Consider the following 23,338-nt stretch of genomic DNA (forward strand, 5'->3'; position numbering starts at 1 on the left):
AAAAGTCACAAGTGTTTTCAGTCCGGTTGGGGGGGAGGGGGTTGTGGCCCTGTGCCCCCCCCGATTTGGGGATGGGGGCTATTGCTTTAGAGTTCAACCTGGTTGTGGGGCTGGGGAGAGCAGGGAGGGGCCGGCTCCTGCCCCCCCCCCAGCAGCTGGGGTGCCCTGTGGGTGCAGGACCAGCTCCTGGACCCCCCCCCACCCCAAAAAAAAACCACCGGGGTGCCCATGGGGCCAGGCTCCCCCCCTGCTCCCCAAGGAAGGCACGAGGTGCTCTCGGCCGGTCAGCCGGCTTGAAAGCATCGTGGAAGGCAAAAAAAATAAAATAATAATAAAAAAAAAAAACACCAAAAAGCTCCTCCTTTTAAAAGCGAGAGCCTGGGCTCGCCCAGCGCGCCGTCCCGTGCCCCCCCCCCGGGCAGGATGCGGCCCCCGCGGGGCTGGTTAAGGCATTGGCGGTGATGTCCCCCCGGGGAGGGGGCCGGAGCCCCCTTCCCCTTTACTCCTTCTCCCGCGTCCACTTGATCATGGTCTCGGGGGAGCGGTAGAGGAAGATGAGCTTGGCGTAGAGCTCTTCCTCCAGCTCCAGCTCGCCCGTCTCCCGCACCAGGAAGATGTCCTGGCACAGTTTCAGGATGCGGTCCACGCAGGGCAGCTCCTCGAACATGATGGAGTGCGAGATCTCGCTGAAGAAACCCCGCACGAACTTCCCGATCACCAGCACGATGGAGACGTACAGCCCCATGATCCTGCAAGGGGTTTCGGGGTGAGGATCCCGCCGGGGTGTCCCCCCCCCCCACACACACACACCTCCCCAGCTCCTCCGTGCCCTCCTTACACACCCGTAGCCGGCCAGGAAGCCCAGGCTGGGGGGGCTGACTTTGTCGTTGAAGATGACCATGGGCAGGATGTTGCCGTCGCGAGGGGGGGCGTCCTTCAGCCTCACCACCCACCACTCCAAAAAGCTGTCGCTGCCCTGCCCCGAGCCCACGCGCTCCCGTTTCAGCTGCACCTCCACGTCCAGGTAGCTGTCCTCTCCGTCTGTGGGGAGGACAGGTTGGGGTCAGGGCACGGTGTGATGGCTGAGATCCCCCCCCCAGTGTGTAAAGGGGGAAAAAAAACGCAAAAAAGCACCTGGAAGGAGCTGCTTGACCGGGTTGGCTTCGGGGCCGTTGGGTGCCCGGATGTATTTGGGGAAGAGCTTGGGCACTTGGCTGCAATGAAGCGGGGATTAATTGGGGACACAGGTGGCGTCCCCAACCCTGAGCCCCCTCCCCGTGCCCGGGGACACTCACACGGGGGCATCGCGGGTGCCCTGCAGCAGCTGGGCCAGCTCCACGCGCTCGGGCGCACCGGGCTGGAGGTCGGTGGTGTGCTTGTCGAAGGTGTGCTCCACCGTGCCGCCCTTCCCCAGGTCCCTGCGGGCGGAAAGGGCTCAGACTCGGGGAGGGGGCTACCCGCTGTGTCCCCCCCCCTCGGTGACCCCAGCGTTACCTCTGGAAGGTCCAGGTGAGGCGCAGGGTGATGTCCGAGGAGCCGTTCTGCAGCTCGCGCCGCATCTGCTCCCGGCTGGGCGGGCTGATGCTCCACAGCGAGCCCGAGCTGCCCTCGATGCGCGCCGTGACGATGTCCTCGTAGCCGTACAGCGTGATGAACTGCATGGCCACCTGCGGAGGGGACGGGGGCACGCGGCTGGGCACGGGTGGCACGGAACCAGGAGGGTTCAGGGGGGTTGCTTCGGGGATTTGTTTTTTACCGGCTGCCTCTCAAATTGGTTCGTCAGCGCTTCGTAGTCCTGGGGGGTGAAGGGCTGGATGGACTGCTGCTGGGCGCTCATGGTGAACAGGGGCTGCGGGGACACGTGGCATCAGCGGGGACGTGTGGGGGACCCCGGCATCCAGCCCCAGCCCCGAGGCTGCCCCCCGTTCCTCACCTCGTACCCCCCCAGCTTGAGGGTGACGGTGACGTCGATGGGGTGGTTGACGACGCCCACCACCGAGCGCACCAGCGACATGAAGAGCAGGGGGAACCAGATGATGGCCACCAGGAAGAGGATGATGAGCCCCCCCATGCCGTACTTGACGATCTTCTTCTTCTTCTGCCCTTTGGGCTGCGGGTATTTCTGCGGGGACAGGGCGCAGGGGTGCCAGGGGGATGAGTGGGGGCACCCAGCCGGGGCCACCCCGATGGGGACGGGCGCGTTGGGGTCCTACCTTCTCCGTCTCGCGGCTGCACTTGATGATGAAGATGTTGGCGTAGATGTCTTCCACGCACATCCAGTTGGACAGGGACAGCGTGGTGTCCGTCCACACCCAGTCCATGACGGCGCGCAGCTCCACCAGGAAGGGCACGAGGCGAAACCTGTCGGGGACGGGGAGAGGGGGCTGCTACGGCTCCGTGCGCCCACCTGGGGCCACGTGTCCCCCCCCCGTGCCACCCCGCGTCCCCTACCCCTGGAAGAGGAAGAGGTTGAGGTGGTTGTATTTCTTGGTGAGGAAGTTGCCCAGGATGCGCGTGGGGTAGCCGCAGCGGATCTGGTAGGCTGAGAGCGAGAAGTAGATGCACTTGACGAAGTACCACAGCTGGGCCACCGTGTTGAGGCTGAACAACCTGCGGGAGGGAGATGTCACCCCTCCGGCCACCCCAGCCCTTCCCCGGCCATACGGGGCCACCACGAAGGGCTGGGGACACGAAGGGACCAGCCCACGGCCTCAGGCACCCAAGGAGCACGCAGCGCCCTGGGAGCTGCTCGGTGGGACCGGTACCTTTCGGTGACGGCCGGCAGGATGAAGAACATCCAGAGGTGGATGCTGAAGACCAGGATGACCTGGAAGATGAGCTTGCCCAGCACCGTCTTGCGGAGGTAGAGCGCGCGGTCGATCACCATGGTGGTGAACTGGATGAGCAGCATCACCAGGAAGGCCTCGGGCACTTGGTCGTCCGACAGCGAGGAGGTGATGTCGGCGGCCGCCGAGTGTTTCTGGGGACGGCGGCGGCGAGGTGAGGACAGAGCCCGGCCTGACCCCGCAGCCGGGATCCACCCCGCAGAGCTCCCCCCCCCCAGCTCACCCCGAAGGCCCAGAAGCCGAAGATGATGATGATGAAGTCGACCACGTCGGCCAGGAACATGAACGCGTAGACGTCGGTGGCCGCCCGGTAGCGGGTGTGCAGGATGTCCCGAAAGAAGCCACGCACGGGCTGGTAGGTGTTCTGCGCCCTAGGGGGGGGGACAGGGGACAGGGGGTCACCAGGGGGGCTGGGAGCCGCAGCCCCCACCCCAACCAGCACCGCAGGGCACCCACACGGTGAGGAAGAAGAGCTTGACCCGGAGCCCCAGCGCCTTCAGCTTCTTCTGAGAGTGGCTCTGCTTCACCTCTTCTTCCTCCTCCTCCTCTTCCTCCTCCTCCTCGCCATCCCCTGTGGGTGAGACGCAGCACGAGTGACCTCGGGGCCCTGCGGGGCTGTATCCTGCCCGGGGGGGCCACGAGCCTTGCCCTGTGCCGGGGTGCTCAGCACCCCCTGAAGCGCAGCGATGGGACGTGGCGCTCACCTTCCTCCAGCGCAGCCTTCGTCTCCTTGTTCTTCCTCCTCTTCCTCCTGAAGCGCAGCTGGGTGGCCGCATCCCCGGCCCCCTCCTCTGGACCCCCGGCATCGCCCTCCGGCCCCGTGGCTGCGCCCGGTGCCCCTGGTTCTGCCGGCAGCGCCGTCCCCTCCTTGCCCACCGCCGGGGGTCCTGCTTCCTCCCGCCGCTCCTCCTCCTCCTCCTCCTCCTCCGCCCGCTCTGCCTCCGGCTTCTTCTTGGCGAAGGGGTCCTCCTCGTGGTCCCACAGCCCGTAGCACTGGGGAGGGCGGGGGTCAGGGTGGCTGCTGCCACCCCCAGCCCCATGCACGCCCTCCAAGACCCCGCTGGGGCCATGGGGCGCGCCCAACGCGGCGAGGGCCCGTCCAGAAACGGGTGCCCCGGGGCTCACCAGCAGCAGCGAGCGGTGGAAGAAGAGCACCAGGAGCTGGACGAGGTCGTACTTGATGTAGCGGTCGGTCTTCTCCAGCCCCAGGATGCGGGGTGGGAAGAAGGGCTTCCCCTCGTTGCGCACCAGCATGGCGTAGCCGTTCCAGGGGAAGAAACCGAATTGGAAGAGGTATTTCACCACCACCATCACCTGCGGGGACGCGGGGGTCACCGGGTGGCATCCGGGGTCACCGTTGTGGTGCCGTCGTGTCCTCGTCCCCCTTCCCCGGCCACCCCCCTGCCCACCTCGGTGAAGATGATGGCGGTCATCCAGAAGCGCTTGGTGGGCCGGGGGATGGAGAGCATGGCCCAGAGGAAGACGAGGATGGGCAGGAAGAGGGAGATGACGGAGGCGGTCACCATGTTGTTGAGGATGATGACGAAGTAGCAGAGCAGCTCGGAGTGGGCGGCCACGCAGCGGTAGAGGGCCAGCAGCAGCTTCAGGAAGCGGTTGTGGGACTGGTAGAACTGCTCCGACTCCTCCAGCTCCACGAAGTACAGCCGCCTGGGGGGGGGGGGGCACGGGGGCTGAGCCTGCGCCCCCGACCCACCGCGTCCCCATCCCTGTCCCCGTGTCCATCCCATACCTGCTCAGCAGCAGCTCGCTGGCCGTCCGGGTGCGGTTCTGCGGCAGGGCCAGGAGCTCCCGAGACCCGGCCACGTCCTCCTGCGACCCCCAGCTCGTCCCCTGCTCCTGGCTGCCAGGGGGGGGCTCAGCCCCTCGGCCACGCTCGGCTCCGTCGCGCCCGCTGGGGACGGCACGGGGCCGGGTGAGCGCGCTCCTCGCCAGCCCCACGGCGCCGGGCGGGCACCCCCCGGGGGATCTATGCACCTGCCTGGAAGCGACGCCGTTTTGGGGGTCCGCACCCCCAGACACCCTCTGGCTCGGCTCCTCGGGGGGGGGCTCCTCGGGGGGCAGCAGGTAGAGCTCATCCAGGACCCCTCGGTGCACGTCCTCGCCCTGCGGCGGGCACGGGGTTGAGCGCCGGCGCGGTGCCACCGTCCCCCCCATGCCCAATGTCCCCTCCCCGGGGGGTCACCTTGGCCAGGCGCCGCGTCAGGACGTATCTCTCGAGCCGCAGCACCGTGGACATGTCGGCGTGCTCCCGCGTGCAGGCGTCCAGCCACTGGGTCAGGCCGTCCACCATGGCCTGGCACAGCACCCAGAGGAAGCGCAGGGTGTTCAGCGCCCGCTGCAGCACGTTGCCCCGCTCTGCCGGGGCGAGGAGAGAGGGGCTCGCGGCTTCGCACCCGCTCAGCACCCCCCCGAGACACCCCACTACAGCTGGCAGGGTCCTGCTGAGCACCTACCAGATCCTTCCTCCTCCTCCTCCTCCTCCTCCCGGCCTTCGGCCTCTCCAGGTGACTCCAGCGCCTCCTCCCTTCCTCTGCTGTCCCCTGCAAGGCAGGCAGCAGGTCAGGGCCCCTCCACGAAAAGGGATGGGACATTATTTGTGACCTCTTTTTGTGGCTTCCCGGTCCCCCATCCTCTCCATCCAACTTTAAAAAATCAAGGGGGATGCACAGCTCGCACCCAACCCCATCTTAGACACCAGAGAATCCACACACACCCACTGGGAACCCTGCTGAGACGACGCCCTGTTACAGGACCCCGAGGATCAAACACCAGCCGTACCCCCCCGTGGTGGCCCCCAGCCCCATTTTGGGGTCCGCCAGCCCCACCTGCAGCGAGCTCATCCCCCGGCAGCTCCTGCTGCTCCCGCTCCTGCTGCCGCAGCGCCGTCCTGGTGTTGGTCATCCAGGCCTGGTAGGCGAGCTGATTTGGGGAGGGGGCCATCAGCACCCGGCGGGCACGGCCGACCCCCCCAGCCCCTTGCCATGCCCACCTGGAAGGCGCTCTGCCTGCCCGGCCGCGGCTCCTCTGGCACCGCCGCCGCCGCCTCCTCCTCCTCCTCGCTGTCCGACTCGAAGAGGAAATATTCCCCCGAATGCAGCACTACCGGGGCGGCACGGGGTGTCACGGGGTGCCCCCATCACCGTGTCCCCTCCACCTGGCACAGCTCGGTGCCACGGACACCCCCGAGGATCCCCGCTGGGGACACCAAGGTCCCCAAAGAGGGGTCCCTCCAGCGCCGAGCCCTGCGGGCACCCCACACATCCATGCCCCCCGTTAGTGCTCAGCAGCAGAAAACAGCCCGGTTAATGCCCAGCGTGGGGGTCTGGGGGGGGCATGCAGGGTGTCACCTCGCCGAAAGCACCGTCACCGCTGCTCCCTGCCCGCGCCCCGTGCCGGGGCAGTACCTGTGGCGTGGTCTAACCACGGCCGCCACCACCGCTCCCTCTGCCGGGAAGGGTCCGCCGGGCCACCGGGCGCTGTGGAAGGGCAGCGGGGGCTGAGCGGGGCTGGGGGGCGAGCCGTCCCGGCGTGGGGGACGTTTTTTTGGGTAAGGGGGTGGTGTTTGTGCGTGTAGGGGGGGTGTTCACCGCTGCGCTCCACCAGGCTCCGCTGGTCTCCCCCCCGGCTCAGCGAGGAAAGCCGGGGGGCAAAACGTCGCCGATGGGTCGAGGCCACCCCTACGGGGGGGGGAGCAGGAGGGGCTGGGGGCTTGGGACGCCCCCTGTAGGGTCTCACCTGGCCTGGCCTCATCCTGGCCCTCGCCGGCGGGCAGCCGCTCCTGGTGGTATTTCTCCTGCTTGGCTCGGATCCGCTCCATCCTGCGGGGCGCAGCACAGGCTGCTCCAGAGCTCCCCAAAACCCCCAGGGACCCCAGCACGATGCCAGGCTGCAGGGCGCTTGGGGGGGGGCGCAGGGGGCTCCCGGGTGCCCCCCCAAAACCCACTCACTGCCGTTTGAGCTGGGCCAGAGACTTCTTCTCGGCCTGCCGGTGGGAGCGCATGCTCTTCAGGATGCTGGCCTTGAACAGCGCGACGCCCCTGCGGGGATGGAGATGGTGAGGTGGGGGGGGGACACCCGCAGCCGGCACCCCTGGGGACCCCCGGGGACCCCCAGGCTCACCTGGAAGCCTGCAGGGCGGAGGCTTGGAGGTCCAGCATGACGTGCAAGAAGTAGTAGCTGAGAAAGACGCGGCGCTGGAGCAGGAGGAAGAAGAAGCAGATGCTGTCCCAGATGATGCCAGCCTCCTCCACGGGCAGCGAGCAGTCCTGGTCCTTGCCCATCTCCTTGGCTAGCAGGGAGAAGTGTGGGGGGGAAGCAGGTAAGGCAGCACCCCAAAAAATCCCCCTAACCCCATCGACGCAGAGCAGGGCAGCCCCCAACTCGCCCCCCCGTGCCGGTGCTCACGGTCGTAGTAGCCCTTGACGGTGCAGACCAGGCTGAAGAGCTGGATCACCCAGCAGAAATTGCTCTGCATCTGCTGCACGAAGACGCAGGAGAGGAGCTGCGGGAAAAGGGGCACGGCACGGGGTCAGACCCCCGGGGACACCACGGGTGACCCCAGGAGCAACCCCTGGGGGCTGGTGCCCTCACCGACAGCATGTTTTTGGAGATGATGACGGTGATGTTGTAGAGGATGAGGCAGTCCCAGAGCACCAGGCGTGCCCGTGCCGGCTTGCGCAGCATGGCGGTGCCAAAGAGCAGGAGGTAGAAGCAGGCCAGCAGGTAGCCGAGGCCGAAGAGGCTGATGCGGGTGGCCCCGGTGATGAAGACCACCACCAGGACGAACCAGAAGAGGTAGCGGAAGACCACCACCTTCGCCATGTCCAGGTACGACCTGCGGGATGGGGCGCTCAGGGCAGGGTCCCCGCCTCCTCCCAGCACCAAAATTGGCACCGCCTGGGCTTGGGGTGCTACCCCCAGCCAAACCAGCAGGTCCCGATCATGTTATGGGGTCCCAAAGCCCTTGGGTACCCTGGTGCCCATCTCAGACCAGTCTTGGGGTACAACGTGCCTTGTCCCAGTCCACGGGGATCCCAAAATCCATGCGTAATCAAGCATGCCCTTGACTACTTGATCTCCCCAGAGGGTCCCCCCACAGCCTTGGGGTGCTCCCACCCCACATGTGGGGGCACCACCCTGGTGGCACCATCCTGGTGGCACCGTCCTGGTGGCAGGGGTCCCGTCCCAGCCCAGTCCCTGTCCCAGTGCCACCGGGTCCCATCCCCGCCCTCGGGGCCCCCGTCCCACGCACCGGCAGTGGATGAAGTTGGGCGTGGGGTTGTGGGGGTCCCTGCCCAGGTCCAGCCTGTCCGCGTTCTCGCCGGCCGCCCGCAGCCACTCCTCGGTGCGCTCGGCCGCGAACACCCGCCACTGCTGCGCCGCGCACAGCAGCAGCACGAAGTCGTCTGCGGGGCACACGGCTCAGCCAAAAGGAGGGCGGGGCTTCCAGAGGCCACGCCCCCTCGATAAATAAACGGGCGGGGTCACAGAAAGCTCCTCCCCCCGATTTGGGCGGTCCCATTTCATGGATGTGGATTTGGGCGCATTGCGCGTCCAAAAGGGAGGTGTGGTCAACCTCAAGCCCCTCCTCCTGGAGGGGTGTGGCTTTCATCAGGCTCCTCCCACAAATGGGTGGGTCACGCAACGCCCCTCCCATCCCACAAAAAGGGGCGTGGCCTCAACCAAGCCCCTCCCCAAATGGCTACAAGCCCCTCCCCCGTTGGGTATCCATTGACCCGTGCGTTATCCAAGAGGAGCGTGGCACCTCCCAAAGCCCCGCCCACATTATAGCCCCGCCCACCGGTGGGCGTGACCAGACAGCCCCTCCTGACCCCCCCGCAGCCCCCTCCCCAGTGGGGGGCACTCACTGATGAGGTTGGTGGATTTGGGGGCCACGAAGAAGTCGGGCAGGTAGAGCCACTTGATGAGCGCCGAGTTGATGGGCAGCGACCGGCTCCAGCGCCACGGGTAGTCTGCGGAGAGGGGAGGGGGGGTACCGGGGTGACCACCCTCCCCCGAGACCCCCAAATTCCATCCCCCGGACCCCTCCCAGCACGCCCCTTACCCACGCAGAGGGCGGGCGGCATGCCCACGCACAGCAGGTACTGGTAGAGGAGGAAGAGCACGAGGAAGAGGCAGTATTTGGGCCAGAGGCGGGCGATGGCCGCGCGCCGCCGCCGCGTCAGGATGACGACGAGCCAGCAGCCGTGCAGGATCACCATGAGGTTCATCCGCTGCCCGATCACGTTCACCGTCATCAGGAAGCAGATCTGGAGGGCGGGAGGGTGGCAGCTCAGCCCCACGTGTCCGTCCTGTACCCCACGTGTCCGTCCCGTACCCCCATGCACCCCACATGCCCATCCTGTGCCCTGATGCATCCATCCTGTGCCCATCCCACACCCCACATACCCCACACATCCATCCTGTACCCTCATGTGTCCATTTTATATCCCAACTCATCCATCCCATACCCTAATGCATCCATCCTGTACCCCCATGCACCCCACGTGCCTGTCCCATACCCCCACACGTCCGCCCCATGCCTGTCCCACACCCCACGTGTCCATCCTGTACCCCCACGCACCCCACACATCCATCCTGTACCCCCACCTGTCTGTCCTGCACCCTGATGTGTCCGTTCTGTACCCCAACGTGTCCACCCCATACCCCAACGCACCCATCCCGTGCCCCGTGCCCCTGCCACCCACCTCCAAGCCGAACTTGTAGTAGAAGTAGTTGACGAAATATTTGGCACAGCTGCCCAGGCCCTGGTCGAGGTGCTCGCGGGACACGTCCTCGAAGACGGTCTCGGTGACGGGGGCCACCAGCTGGTGCTGCTTGCGGTAGTACTCCTGGCGCCGGTACACCACGGCCTCGAACACCAGCAGCAGCAGCACCAGGAGGTGGTTCTGGGGAGGGGGCGAGGGTGCGCTCAGCTCCGCCGTGCTCGGGATGGGGACGGGGAGAGGGGACCCTGCCCTTTTTCCGCCCCCCGCCCCAACCCACCTGGATGTAGCCCAGGTTGGGGAAGCCTTTTCGGATGCCGAACCAGTTGGCAGGGTCCACGGGGCCGCGGTACAGCGTGGAGTTGCCCAGCTCCTCGGGGCTCAGGTTGGTGCCGTTGAGCTGGGGCTGCGAGGGCGCGGACACAGGGGTCAGCACCCACCTTGGGGAGCCGGGAAGGACCCCCCCGACCCCTCCGGCGCCCCGGCACCTGGGTGCAGTTGCTGGAGTACTCGCTGGGATCGACGATCTTGAGCTGGTAGAGCATCTTGCAGACGATGATGATGCAGGTCCAGACGGTGGAGAGGCACGAGGCCATGTGGCGGAAGCGGCAGTAGGGCATGGCGAAAGCCCACAGCAGCACCAGCAAGAAGTTCATCAGCGACACCTGGGGCAGGGAGGTGCCGTCAGCACCCCGGGGTGCCCAGCAGAGCCCCCCTCTACTCCCCAAAAACCCGGGTCCCGGTGCCCCTACCTCCTGCAGAGCCACCCAGACGGTGTAGAGAGCCACCAGCTTGAGGACGTGGAGCTCCAGCAGGCGCCCCACGAAGACCTGCCCGCGGGTCAGCGTGTCCGAGAAGGTCCAGCCCAGCACAATCAGGCGCTCCAGCACCAGCCCCCACTTGGTGGGCACTGCGGGGACACGGGGACAGTCACCGACACCCCCGCACCCGTCCCTGGGTGGGAGCACACCCCAACCCAGCCCTGCGCCCACCCGGTCCCTTCATGGCTTGGAGGATGCCATAAACCCACCCCAGTACCCTCCCAGGCTCCGAGGACACCCCAACACACCTCTATATCCTCCTTGGCTCGGGGGACACCCCAACACATCCCTATAACCCCCTTGGCTCCGAAGACATCCCCAAACATCCCTATATCCTCCTTCTGGATTCTGAGAACACCCCAATCCATCCCCATATCCCCCTTGGCTCCAAGGACACCCCAACACGTTCCTATATCCTCCTTGGCTCCGAGGACACCCCAACACATCCCTTTATCCTCCTTGTCTCGGGGGACACCCCAGTCCATTCCCATATCCCCCTTGGCTCCGAGGACATCCCAATCCATCCCTATAACCTCCTTGGCTCCGAAGACACCCCAATCAATCCCCATATCCCCCTTGGCTCCAAGGACACCCCAATCCATCCCCATATCCTCCTTGGCTCAAGTATGCCCCATCCCATCCCATCCCATCCCATCCCATCCCATCCCATCCCATCCCCTGGCCCCTCCTGGGCTTGTAGAACACCAGCCCACCCCACACCCTCTCCCAGTCCCCGAGGACACCCCAATCCCAACCCGTACCCTGCGAGGCGGTGTCGGAATCGCCCGCCTCGGTCCCAGTGCTCTCGGCGACGGCTGCGCCCCGCAGCAGGCGGCTCCCGTGCAGCTCCTCGGGTCTGTGGGTACAAAGGCTCAGCACTGGGGACACGGGGGACACGGGGGACACGGGGGGGGGACACCCCGGTGCGCAGGGCCCTACCTGGGGATGTGTCGGGGCCGCGGCTCGGCGGCGGGGACGTGCTCCAGGTCGGTGATGTGCATGAAGGGGCGGTGGAAGTAGTGGAGCTGCAGGATGCAGGCCAGCAGGAAGAAACCCGGGATGAGGGTGCTGGAGAAGAGCTCGGAGACGCTGAACTGCTCCAGGCCCAGGTCACCCAGCCTGGCCAGGGAGGGGACAGCCCGGTCAGCTCGGGGACACCCCCGTGCACCCCCTCCGTGCGGCACGGGCAGCCCCTCGGAAGGGTTTGGGGGGTTCAACCCAACCCTCCCGTGCCTCGGTTTCCCCATCTTTTGGCTGCGCCCCGATGCCGGCACTCACTGCTGGTTGGTGAGGCCCGTCAGGTTCCTCCAGTACATGGGGAAGTCCTCGAACTGGAAGGTGTAGACGGCGATGAGCACCAGCATGGTGTACGCCACCACCAGCCACCAGAAGCCCTTCAGCACCTTGCGCCACAGGCTGTAGTACACCTGGGGGGACAAGGGACGTGAGCACGGCGCCACCGGGCCGGGGACAGCCTCCCCGTGTCCCCCCCTGACCTGGAAGAGGGTGAGGCAGAGGAGGAAGAGGAACATGTAGACGATCTTGTAGACCACGAGGCGCCCGGCGAAGCTGACCACGATGAACATCCCGGCGCAGACGCAGATCCAGTACTTGGCGTAGAAATCCCTCACCAGGGCGCCCAGCGCCTTCAGCACATCCCGCTGCCGGCTGGGCTCTGCAAGGCACGGGCACATCCCGGGGGTGCTCAGCTTTGGGGTTAGGGGGGGGAAAACGGGACACCCCTGCTGCCCCCCAAAACGTCCCCGAGGGACCCCTCACCCGTGTCCGAAACGGTCACCTCCAGCAGCGGGGTGGCCGGGCACGTCCTCGTTAGCAGCTTCTCCTTGACGAACTGCCGCACCAGCAGCCAGAAGGTGAGGGTGAGCAGGAGCTGCGGGGACAGGCGGTGAGCGGAGGAGACAGGAGGGCACCGCGGGGAGGGGGACGGGGATGGAACAGAGGGGTTTACCTTAGCCCCCAGGTCCAGGCAGGGGTATTTGGGGCGCACCAGCCCCAGCTGCTCCAGGCTCATGAGGCCGACGCGGGTGGGCAGCTCGGGGGCCAGGTCCATGCCCCAGACGTACTGCAGGCTGCAGAGCGCCACGCCGTAGAGCAGCAGGAAGGGCGAGCACAGCATGGCGAAGTGGTGCCGGCTCCGCACGATCCAGATGAGGCAGGACCAGAGCAGCAGCACGAAGGTCAGCCAGCTGTGGTAGGTGATGCTCCACACCTGGGAGGGGTGAAGCAGGATGCGGCTGCTCGCCGGGGCTGCCCGGAGAGGTGTGAAAGGTTTGGGGGTGCCCCCGTGCCCCCCCTGCCCTTACCATCATGGCAATGAGGGCGCAGACGTAGCTCTGCTTCATGATGACGTGCCACAGCGTCTGCAGGGGCAGCCGCTCCGCCGGACTCTTCCTGCCTGGAGCAGGAGCTGTGAGCCCCCTCCCCGAGCCCCTCTGCAGGCAGGGGGGAGCAGGGCAAGGCTTAGGGAGGGGGGAGGCATTGGGGCCAGGCTTACCCGGCGGCGTCGCATCCCCCATGACGTGGACGGTGCAGTTCTCCGTGCCGCTGCCCGGCTTCCCGGTGCTGGGGGACAGCATGGGCTGGGGGGGGGGGGCAGAGAGGGCTGAGCGGGGCTCCCCCTCTCACCAGGAACACCGGGGCGCTGCCCCCACCGCCTCCCCAGCCCCACCTTGGTGTCCTCAGCCACGCCATCGGTGTCCTTGGGCCAGCTCTCCAGCTCCACCAGCTCCCTCACCGGCGGCTGCGCCAGCACCGCCGCTCTCTGCGAGGGGAAGGAGCCAGAATCAGCATCCAGGAGCAGGACCGTGCCCCGTCCCCCAGCCCCATATCCCCCCGAAACCCCCTGCCCGGAGCAGCAGGGTGCCTACGGCCACGAGCAGCCCCTCACCCTGGCGTCCAGCCTGCGCAGCTTCAGCAGCGTGGCCACGGTGTAGTAGAGCAGCAGCAGGATGCCGGGGTTGGCGTAGACGGGCCAGGGGTGGCTGGTGTTGAGCACCAGGGCGTTGGGCCGGGAGCCGTTGCGGTGCAGGATGATGTCCTTGAAGCCAAACACCCTGCGGGGACGAGGTGGGTGGCGTTAGCTCCTGCCTGGGGACGGCGCTGTCCCCGTCCCCACGCGCAGCCCTGGCACGGCACCGGGGCAGCCTCCAGCCGCCCTCCCCGGGGACCGGCCGCAGCTGGGAGCGGGCTGAGCGCCAAGCAGGAGCCGTGCTGGCTGTGAAACATCCCCGGGGACGTGGGCACGCAGCCAGGGACACGCAGGGGGACCCGCGGCCCCGTGTGCCACTCACCGTGCCCAGATGGTGGGGGGCGGGAAGACCCCCTGGACGAAGGGCGCTTGGTAGGCGTAGAGGCAGAGGAGGTGGACGGCGGCGTAGACGCCGACGAGGATGCAGAGGGTGTCGAAAGCCCTGCGGCTGGCCGGGAGGTGGCAGGCCCACCACGTGCACAGCCCCACGAAGAGCAGGTAGTAGACGCTGGAGGAGGCGGAGGGCAGGGTGATCCCTGGGGAGCAGCGCCCCGCGGGCGGTCAGTGCGCGGCCGAGCACCCCCGTGCGCCTCCGTCCTCCAGCCGAGCGCCTCCCCGGCAAGCAGAATCACTGAGAAACCCCCAAATCCATCGTGCACCCCCTTCCCCAGGCCCCGTACCCACCGGCCAAGGCCAGCAGCAGGATGGCCAGCCCCTTCCCGGCTGCCCACAGCAGCCAGTGCGCCGTCACCCGCAGCCGGGCGCTGAGCGGCGTGTCCCCGTCGGCCGCGCCACCGCGCCGCTCCACGTCCTCCTCTCCCCCCTGCCAGGAGAGGAAACACGGCGTGAGCCTCAGCCCGACCCGGATTCCCTCTGATTTCAGCCTGGATCCCCTCTGATCTCACCCCGCTGCTCGCCGTGCCTCAGTTTCCCCGCTGCGTGGGGCGCACGGCCGTGGGGGCGCCCTGCCCGGAGCAGCGCGGGCGCACGGCCCTGCACCTGGCCGTGTTTATCTCATTAGCTGTTTGGAAAGCGCCTCCGAAACACGGCTGTTTTTCTTGGCACCCGCACCCAGGTTCCCAGCACTGAGCTTTTTTCCAGGCTGCCTCCCGCGCTGGCCCCGCGCTCACAGCAAAGGCATTCGCTGCTGCCCGGGCTCTGGTTACAGCCCGGCCCTGTGGCCGTGGCCGGAGTGGCGTCGGACAGCCCTAAACCAGTGGGATTCACCCCAAAAATGGAGCTGAGCCCCGGTGTGGGGTCCCAGCAGGGTTGGGGGGTGCCATCAGCACGGGGCTGTCTGCCTGGGTGACACCGGAGCTGCTTGCACAGGGCACGGCGCCCCGGTGCCCTGTTGGCACCGGCACGGCACGGCACGGCTCCCGGCGGCTCTGCCCCCAAGCCCTGCACCCCGCTGGCTCCGTCCCCACCCGTGGGCAGCCGGGGCTCGGCCACCCCACGGAAAGCAGCTCCGTGGGGCCGGGCTGTTTGTGGGATCCCTATGGTAACGCGGGAGCAAACACGGGCACTCCTCCGCCGCTGAGTCACCCCGGCCCCGGGGAGGGGGAGGCGCAGGGGACGACCCGGGGCATGGCTGAGGTCCGTCCCCGACCACTCACAGCCAAAAGTCCCCTCCCGGGCTGCAACCCCAACCCGAAACCCGGGTCCCCAGGAGCATCCCACGTGTCCCACGGGACTGTATCCCCAGGGACTGGCTGGCGGGACGTGGCAGGAGGGATGCTGCCGGGGGCACTGGCGTCACGCTCACCCGCTCAAGGGGCTCCAGGGACTCCGGTGGCCGGCCGCGGGTGGCAGCGGTGGCCTTGGGGACGAGGCGGCGGCACAGGCAGAGGCAGAGGGACGAGACCAGCAGGATGCCGACGTCGGGCGCCACGAGGCGCACCGAGTTGGGGAGGTCGTCCAAGTCCAGCCTGGGGGAAGAGACGGGCACGGGGGAGGGTTCGGGGGGGGCCCCCTTAGCAGTGACCACGTCACCGGCCCCCCCCCGGCACCAGGGAAACCCTTACCTGGTGACCCCGATGTGCTGGGCGAGGACCTCCCAGCTGCTGTCTGCAGGGAACCACAAAGGCGTTGAGATTGGCACCAGCCCCCCACGAGGAGACCGCCCCACACCGGGGGCCACGCTGCCCCACAGCACCCAGAGCACCACCAGGTCTCAGCAGCCCCTTAGCACCCAGCAGGGTGGGATCCTGCCCCCTGTCACCCCCCCCCCCGGGGGCTCCCTTGCAAGCACAGGGTGGCAGGAGCAGGGGGGGAGGCACGGGCACCCCCCGGCACCCACGGGTACTCACTGCTGGGCCCCAGCAGGGCGGGCAGTGTGTAGAGGCATATCTGGAAAACGAAGTGGGCGAGGAGGAAGAGGATGCTGGTTCCCAGGAGAGCTTTGAGGAGGCGGCCGGTGTGACCTGGGAGACATGGGTGCTCCATCACCCACCACCCTGGGTGCTGCCAGCACCCCCAGCACCCCCGGGAAGCGCCCAGGGAGCTGGGAAGGGCGCGCTGCCGCCGTGCCAGCGATGCCAGCGATGCCAGCTCTCACCCTGCACCCCGCACAGCCTCCCCAGGAGCATCCTGCCTGCTGAAATCCTGGAGAAACTGAGGCACGGGGCGATGCAGGGAGCTGGGACCCCAGGGCCATGCTCCCTCTCCTTGCCCCAGCTGCCCCAGTGGCACGAGGCGCTTCCCCGGCACCGGGGTGCGGCGCGCCCCGGGCTCCTGCACCCATCCCATCCCATCCCATCCCATCCCATCCCATCCCATCCCATCCCATCCCATCCCATCCCATCCCATCCCATCCCATCGTGCATGGGGAGCAGGCACCACCCCGTGCGCTTTTCCTGGCCGCTGGAAGGGCAGCGTGGAGCCCACGGCCACCCCGCAGCCGCGTGCCAAGCTCTCCCTCGGCTTGTTTTTTTCCTATAAACCACCATGCTGCTGCTCAGCAGCTCCCGGGCTCGGAGGCCGTGGAAAGCCATGAAATATTCAGAGGGCAGAGCTTTTAGCCAGGGCCACCTTTCAGCCTGAAGGGCAGGGAGCCAGCAGGGCTACAGGCACGGCACCTCCGGGTGCCTGCCACGGGGGGGGAGGCGTCCCCTGCGCCCACCGAGGGGGGACGCACCCCTCGTTTCCACCTGGGAACAGGGCTCAGGGCTGGGTGCTGTGCGTCCCTGCCCGCCTGGCACAGCCCTGAGGTTTCTGGTTAATCGGGCCGGGGCTCAAAATTGGCCACTCCGTAGCGGGAGGCCTATTAATAGCCGCACTGGGCTATAATTAACGGGACGAGGCTGCCGCACGGAGCCGCCCGGCCCAGGGGAAACCACAGAGGGATGAGGGCAGGTACCTGCTGGAGGGCAGCTCCCCCTCCTGCCCCTTAAAAATAGCCCCAAAACCCCCTGCCCGAGCCCCGGTCGTGGTGCCCTCACCTGAGACGGCGCGGTCAGCGGGCCCCGGGAACCAGGGCAGGAGCAGGAGGTAGAGCAGGTACACCAGGGACAGGACGTTGAAGCGGAACAGGCAGGCTGGGGACAGAGGCACGGGCAGGGTTAGAGGCACGGGGACGGCACCCGGGGCTCCCCACCCCACGAGGGCCCCCCCCTCGCATCCCTGGGATGCTCTGCGGCATCGCCCCGACACCCCGAAAAGGACAGGGAGGCCGAAACAAAGGGCAGTCCTAGAGATTGAGGTGATGGGGACGCAAAAACGATGTGAAAACCCGACGCATTTCCACGCAGGATGGTGCTGAGTTTGGCGGGGGTGGCGGGGGTGGCACGGCCGGGTTGGGACCCCCACCCACAGCCCCTCACCTGCGCCCGGCCCCGCTCCGGGCACGCCAGCAGCTGTCCGCCTTCCCCCTGGCTTATTTTTAGACCCAAATTACAGCCTGCTTGCAGGCGTGAAGCCATCGGAGGAGCTGGGGAGGGACCGGGGCCGGCCCCAACCCCGCACCTGAGCCAGCGCCCCACGGAGCTGCCACCTCCAGGGACGGCGAGCGCAGGCTGGGGACACCCCGAGGCAGCTCCACCCCGAACTGGGGATGCAGCAATCCCGATACAGGAGCTGCCACGAGGCCATGGTGATGGGAACAGCGGCTGCAGGACGCCCCCCAAGCCCCCGTTGGCCAGGAACGACGTTATGGGGGCATCCCAAAGCATCCCTGTCCCCTCCCCTCCAAACCCGAGGGACACGTCCCCGCTTTGGGGCAGCCCCGGGGGGGACCCCGCTGTGGGTATAGGGTCCCTTGGGGATGCAGGGGGGCGGGCTGGGTGCCAGGGGACGTGCTGCGCACCGCGAGCCAGGCACGGCCCTTCCTGTGTTTACGAGGTTTCAATGGGACGGCGCATCCTGCAGCGGTGCGGGAGCCTCCCCACCACCCCGTCTGGGGGTGACGCAGGGTCTCCACCAGCCCCCCAAGATCCCAGGGGGCTCCAGCAGCCCCCGGGCAAGGTTGTGGGGCGCGGGGTGGGCTCCTGTCCCCGTGCCCGGGGGGGGGAACCCCGCGTCCCACCAGCCGCCTCTCGGCGGTGACCCCGGCGCGCGTCACCTCCCCGCACGCCGAGGGTTGCTCGCTGCGTCTCGCAAGCCATGATCTCATGGAGCAAATATTCCTCTTCCCGCGCCAGCGGGCGATGGGGCCGAGAGGAGCTGGCCTGGCGGGGAGCGAGCTGCCGCTCGGGCTGACGTGGGGGGCAGGCAGCCCCCTCCCCGGGCCGGGGATTGACCCCGAGTGGGGCTGCGCCCGCTGCGCACCCACCCTGAGCAGTCCCTGGGGGGGGGGAATATCCCCAGATCCCATCCCAGCCCTGGCTTGGGACATCCCTCCTGGGCTGGCCGTGGTGGTGGCAGGGATTTGGGGTCACCTGCAGCGCCGGGAAGGGATGGCACAAAAAAGTGCCCAGCAAATGCCAGGGGAGCAGCCGGGACCCAGCCGGCGCCGTGGGGTGGCCGGGGTGGCTCCCATGGGACCAGGGTGGCTCCCATGGGACCGGGGTGGCTCCCAGCCCTGTCGGAAGAGGAAACCGGTTCCCTGCGGTGCTGACGGTGCGGGGGAAAGTGCCGGCGAGGGGGGAAAAACCAGTTGAGCAGAGCAGGGAGAGCCAAGGGCGAGCTGCCCCGCGGCACCGGGACGGCCGCTCCTGCACCGAGCCTGCTCCTCCCCGCTGCGAGGAGCCCGCCGGGTGCAGGGCACGGCACCCACTGCTCCCCAGCACCCCGTGCCCACCGGGTTTTGGCTCTGGGGGGCAGGATCTGGCTTGGTTGAGCACCCCCCAGCTGGGTTACGCTGGCTCCGTGGTCCCAGCCCTCTCTTCCTGAGCATCCCCCCCCTCCAGGGGACACGGGAGCAGCCAGCCCTGCTCCCACGCTGCCGATCCGTCACGGTGGCTGGAGCTGGCAGCCGGGAGCACTCGCAGTGTTAACAGCAGGAATGTGCCAGGAGGAGAGAAATCCCAGCTCCGGGGAGCTGGGTGCGATGCACGCCAGCCTTCAGCCGCCCCTGGGGGTCTCCTGGGGGCCCTCCCGGGCTGGATCGGTCCCGGGGGACCCCCAGGGAGGGGATCTCCATAGGGGGGGGCTGCAGCAGCAGCGGGTTTCAGCAGCAGGGAGGCATCTGGGGAGAGCAGGAGGGGTTGAAGGGGCTCAGCTGGGATGGAGACACCCCCAGCCGCATGGCGAGGGGGCTCCCTGGACCCCCCCAGTGATGGAGACCCCCCCCATCACCACGCACTATGGCACACGCAGCTCGGCACCGACGCAGCCACCAGCTCTCTGCGGGGACCCGTGGCCACCCAGGATTAATTAACCAAACTCCTGACCTCCCTGCGCGCCCTGCTGCGCTCCCCTGACCCCACTGAGCCCCGTGTCCCGCAGCCAGATCCCACCCCACGGGCACCCTTGGGGTCAGGACGATGTCCCCAGGGTGTCACCTCGCACCCAGCAAACCAGCTGCAGAACGAGGGACGCCCCCGGGCGCACGGCTCCCCGTGCCCCCACGGCCCCATCCCAATGAGAACCGGCCGCGGGCACGTTCCCGTTCCCGGCCCCATCCCTCCTAACCCCGGCTCCTCTTTCCGGGAAGAGGGACCAGCCCGGCTGTTTCACCCTCTGCATCCTGTTTGTGTGGAAAGCAGCTCCCAGTCCTGCCAGCACAGCAGCCGAGGCCGGCCCCGCTCCCCGGGGATGCTGCGGGAGCTGCCCCGGGACGCAGCGGCACGGGGAGCGCAGCACCAGCGGGGTGGGTGCCCGATGCCAGCCCCGTGCCCAGGGTTATGGGGCCGGCCCTGACGACCCCACAGTGCTGCTGGACAAACAGTGAGGTCCTCCAGCCCCAAATCCTTATCTGCACGGAGGGAAGCAAGAGCAGAGAGGTTAAGCAGGCAGCTGTGGTGCTGCGCTGGTCCCCCAGTGCCATCTGTCCCCCTATACAGTCAGGGTGCCCCCAAAATCATGCCCTCATCCCCCCCAAACACGTCTCGCAGCAGCAGGGCTGCAGGGGATGGGGACGGAGCCGTCCTGGGGGCCCCAGAGCCTCGTGCTCAGCACCAGGACACCTGCACTGCTCTCATGGTTGCACCCCACTTGTAAACGGGGACCCCCAAATCCCTGCTGCCATGGCACGGGGGGGGTCCTGGAGCCACCGTAACATTTTCCACGTGTGGCTCGTGCCACAGGGCAATGCCGGAGCCAAAACAACACCCCCCACCCTCACCCAGCCCCCATGGGGATCCCAAATGTTTTAGGGCATCCCAAGACCTTTGGGGAGGGGGGACGGTGAGGACCCCACGGGTTAACCCCACCGTGCCCAGCTCCCCAGGACCACCAACCCCCTGCAAACCCAGCCCAGCTGGGACTCCGGCAGGCCCCAATGCTGCTCCCCACGGGGCTGCATGGGGGGGTCCCGGGAGCCCCCAAAGCACCCCGCAGCCGCAGGGCAGCGCGGGCACCGCACAGGCTCCGCGCCAGCCCCTGCGCAGCCCAGCCCCCGGCCTGCCCTTGGGAGGAAATGGAGTTATTGCTCTTGGAGACATCGGTGGCATTTTTTTTTTCCTGTGCATGTGTTTTTTTTACTTTTTTTTTTTTTTTTTTCTCTCTCTTCCCTTTATTTCCCCTCATTTAAAAAAAGCACCTGACCACAGGAGGCAGCTGGCTGCAGCCCACGCGCCCAGCTGGGCACCGGCTCCCTGCAGCACCAGGACCCCCAAAACCCCGTGCTGGGTATGGGGGGGGGCTCAGCTGGGCAGGAGGGGCCGTGTCCTCGCCTCACCCCAGCCCAGCACCCCCAATTTTTGGGGGACACCCCCAGGGATGTGCTCCCTAGGTGCCTCAGGGCCCACCAGCACGGCAAGCACTGCAGCACCAGCCGGATAAATGGCGAGGGGGGGCAGCAGGCTGTGCCCCCCACCCACCCCAGCGAGGCAGGATGGAGCTGAGGTTTATTGCATCCCCACGCAGCGCAGGATTCAGCCCAAGGCACAGCTGGGAGCGAGGTGGGGGCCGTGGGAAGCTGGGGGGTGCCCCGAGCCGTGCCGCGGGGGCCCAGCTCCGGCGCCTCCACCCGCACGGAGCTGGCTGGGAGCCGCCAGCAAACATCCTCCGGACGCTGGGGAAAAGCCTAATTGCAGGGGAAGGAAGGCAGCAGGGCCGGAGGCAGGTCAGCCTCCGGGCTCTCCTCCCAGCCGGGGGGCAGCAGCCCCAGCCCCGTGCCTCAGTTTCCCCTGCGGCACGGGACCCGTTGGGACACGGCCGCTTCCCCGGCGCCCGCTGAGTCACTCGCGGCTCGAGCAGGGCGGGTTTCATCTCCCAGGACAGCCGCTGCCCGAGCAGGGGCCCCAAATTTAACCGAGCCCCCCCCCCCCGGAGCGTGCGGCAGAGGGAACGCCGTGCCATGCCCCCCCGGTGGCTGCAGGAGCTGGCCGGTCCCGGTGCGGCGTGCCACGAGGGAGCAGGGCGACAAGCACGGGGCAGAAGCAGCAGAAGCAGGGCACGAGGGACATCGGCGCCGGGGTGGCACCCAAGAGGACACGTGTCACCCCCCCCGGGGATGCGCCCGGCTGGAAGGGCCTTGTGCAAGCAGCGCCCGGCCACCTTCCCAGCCCGGTTTGCAGGCAGGGTTATAATTAACCTCCTCACATCCTGCACGATGCACTGAGTCACTCGCAAGGGAGAGCAAATACAGAAGCTTTTTTCAACGCTCGCCGACTTCCTCTGCCAGCGAGGCTCGCCCCATTTGGGCTGCCTCCCCTGGAGGCACGGCGAGACCCCGTGCGCCCTCACCGGGCTCCCCAAAACGCAGCCGGGACGGGACGGGAGCTGCTCAGCTGCAGGTGACCCCGGTGGGACACGCGTCCCGGGGTCCCCGCAGCGGGTGACACCCCCAAAAAGCTCCTCGCAGCTCTCCGGGTGGCACGAGCCTGCGGCCGGGCACCAGGAGGCCGTGGCACAATCCTGTTTACGGAGCCCGGCGAGGTTTTTCTTTTTCCCTTTGCGCCTACGTGAAGGTAAACGGAGAGCCCCGAAGACGCTTCCCAGGTTCAAAGGGACGATTTTTGCCCGGGGAGAGCCCCCGGCACTCGGGCATTTTCCAGGCCAGCAGCCAGGCGGCTCCCGGCTCCGCACCGCCGGGGGCTGCAGCCGAGGTGCGCGCCCCCTGCCCGGCCCTGGAGGGGGGCGGTGGCGCTCCCGGCCCCCGCCCTGCCAAAAGGTCCCGGCTTTTGCCAAACCCACGGGGGGATGCATAAGGAAGGGGGGTACACGGGGGGGGTCCCCGGTGCCCGGTTCCATCCTCGCCCCTCCGCGGAGGCCGCTCCAACCTCCGCCCCCCCCCCCCCCCCCCCTCCCCGGGCCGGCAGCAGCGGGCGCGCCCCCGGGGCTGCGCGGAGCCGAGCGCGGCTCTTGGAGTCCCGAGGGGGGGGGGGGGAAAAAGTTGTGGGGAAGGGGATCGGGGCTCCCCCCCCGCTCCGAGGGGACCCCGAGGTGCTGCCCACCCCCCCCAAACCCAACCCAACCCAACCCCGGAGCGTCCCGGCCCCGCTTCACCCGGGGGCTGCTCGTGGGAACCGCACCGGAGGGGGTTAAAACGAGGGGTTAAAACGAGGGGCAAAGGGGGGGCACCACCACCCGCCCCCCCCAAACCATGCACCCCTCGGGAGGGGGGGGGGGCGCACCTCCAGGCACAGCGCAGCCCCTGCACGGCACCCAGCCGGGACAGGGACCCCCCCCGGAGCTCCCCCTTTATCGGGGCACCCCCCATCAGCCGGGGACCCCCCTCCCCAAAAAAATATGAAGCGCGGAGGGCGGCGCACGTGCACTCACCGGCGAGCAGGGCGAGCGGCAGCAGCAGCCAGTAGAGCCCCGCGCACAGCGCCCGCCGCTCCATGGCTTCAGGGGGCTGCGGGACGGCCCATGCCGTGCCGAGCCGAGCTGTGCCGGGCCGAGCCGTGCCGTTCCGTGCCGTTCACGCCCCGCCGGGGCTGGGCAAGGCCCCGGTGGCCGGTCCCGGAGCGCTGCGAGCGGCCGCGCTTCCCCCGCCCCGCGCCCGCCGCCTTTATAAAGCGGCGCCGCCCGGCCCCCTCGGCGGGCTGGCCCGGCACGGCACGGCTCGGCCCGGCACGGCTCGGCCCGGTCCCGCTCCGCCTAGCGCCGCCCGTGGGCACTGCAGCCCCCGGACATCGCTGGCACGAGTTGGCCGGGCTCAGCCCCGCAGGCAGCCCTCGGGTAGGGGGGTGTTGGAAGCGGGGAAATTGCAAGAAAAGGGTGAAAACGGCAAAAAGACGCGGCTCCCGTTTGCTCCTCGGGGTAATGATAATAAAAAAAATGTGCGATCAGGGATTCTTGAGGCTGAGCGACTTGCACAGGGGTTTGGGAATGCCCGTGCAGGGTCCTGGAGCTGGGGCAGGAGCCCCCGGGACCCCCGAGCAGCCGTGT

General features: G+C 68.0%; 1 protein-coding gene across 1 annotated transcript; it reads right to left on the reverse strand.

The window, feature by feature from the left end:
* Positions 1-305: 305 nt before the first annotated feature.
* On the reverse strand, positions 306-22,790 carry PIEZO1 (piezo type mechanosensitive ion channel component 1). Its single transcript, XM_032195556.1, has 52 exons — positions 22,727-22,790; positions 16,843-16,938; positions 15,712-15,825; positions 15,427-15,469; positions 15,168-15,330; positions 14,087-14,225; positions 13,725-13,938; positions 13,322-13,487; positions 13,103-13,195; positions 12,929-13,013; positions 12,738-12,829; positions 12,383-12,643; positions 12,193-12,304; positions 11,910-12,088; positions 11,692-11,840; positions 11,353-11,532; positions 11,175-11,269; positions 10,345-10,502; positions 10,081-10,257; positions 9,873-9,998; positions 9,575-9,775; positions 8,932-9,136; positions 8,735-8,839; positions 8,119-8,272; positions 7,458-7,701; positions 7,272-7,368; positions 6,987-7,155; positions 6,815-6,904; positions 6,603-6,685; positions 6,272-6,343; positions 5,857-5,966; positions 5,693-5,786; positions 5,321-5,407; positions 5,261-5,263; positions 5,050-5,222; positions 4,846-4,970; positions 4,597-4,758; positions 4,256-4,514; positions 3,972-4,160; positions 3,551-3,839; positions 3,303-3,417; positions 3,070-3,217; positions 2,766-2,980; positions 2,452-2,610; positions 2,214-2,361; positions 1,934-2,122; positions 1,757-1,849; positions 1,495-1,667; positions 1,296-1,418; positions 1,135-1,214; positions 843-1,041; positions 306-749 (listed from the first exon to the last, which is right to left on the reverse strand). Exons 1-52 carry the CDS (start codon positions 22,788-22,790, stop codon positions 500-502), a joined length of 7,509 nt encoding a protein of 2,502 aa, XP_032051447.1. The 3' UTR covers positions 306-499.
* Positions 22,791-23,338: the final 548 nt, after the last annotated feature.

The sequence above is a fragment of the Aythya fuligula genome, chromosome 12 (genome assembly GCF_009819795.1).
Source record: "Aythya fuligula isolate bAytFul2 chromosome 12, bAytFul2.pri, whole genome shotgun sequence".
Classification (NCBI taxonomy): Eukaryota; Metazoa; Chordata; class Aves; order Anseriformes; family Anatidae; genus Aythya; species Aythya fuligula.

Coding starts and splice junctions, on each gene's coding strand:
- PIEZO1 (XM_032195556.1), bottom strand. CDS start 22,790: ATGGAGCGGCGGGCGCTGTGCGCGGGGCTCTACTGGCTGCTGCTGCCG. Junction 5,967..6,271: donor GTGGTTAGACCACGCCACAG/GTACTGCCCCGG, acceptor CCGCCCCGGTAG/TGCTGCATTCGGGGGAATAT. Junction 1,668..1,756: donor ACCAATTTGAGAGGCAGCCG/GTAAAAAACAAA, acceptor TCCCCTCCGCAG/GTGGCCATGCAGTTCATCAC.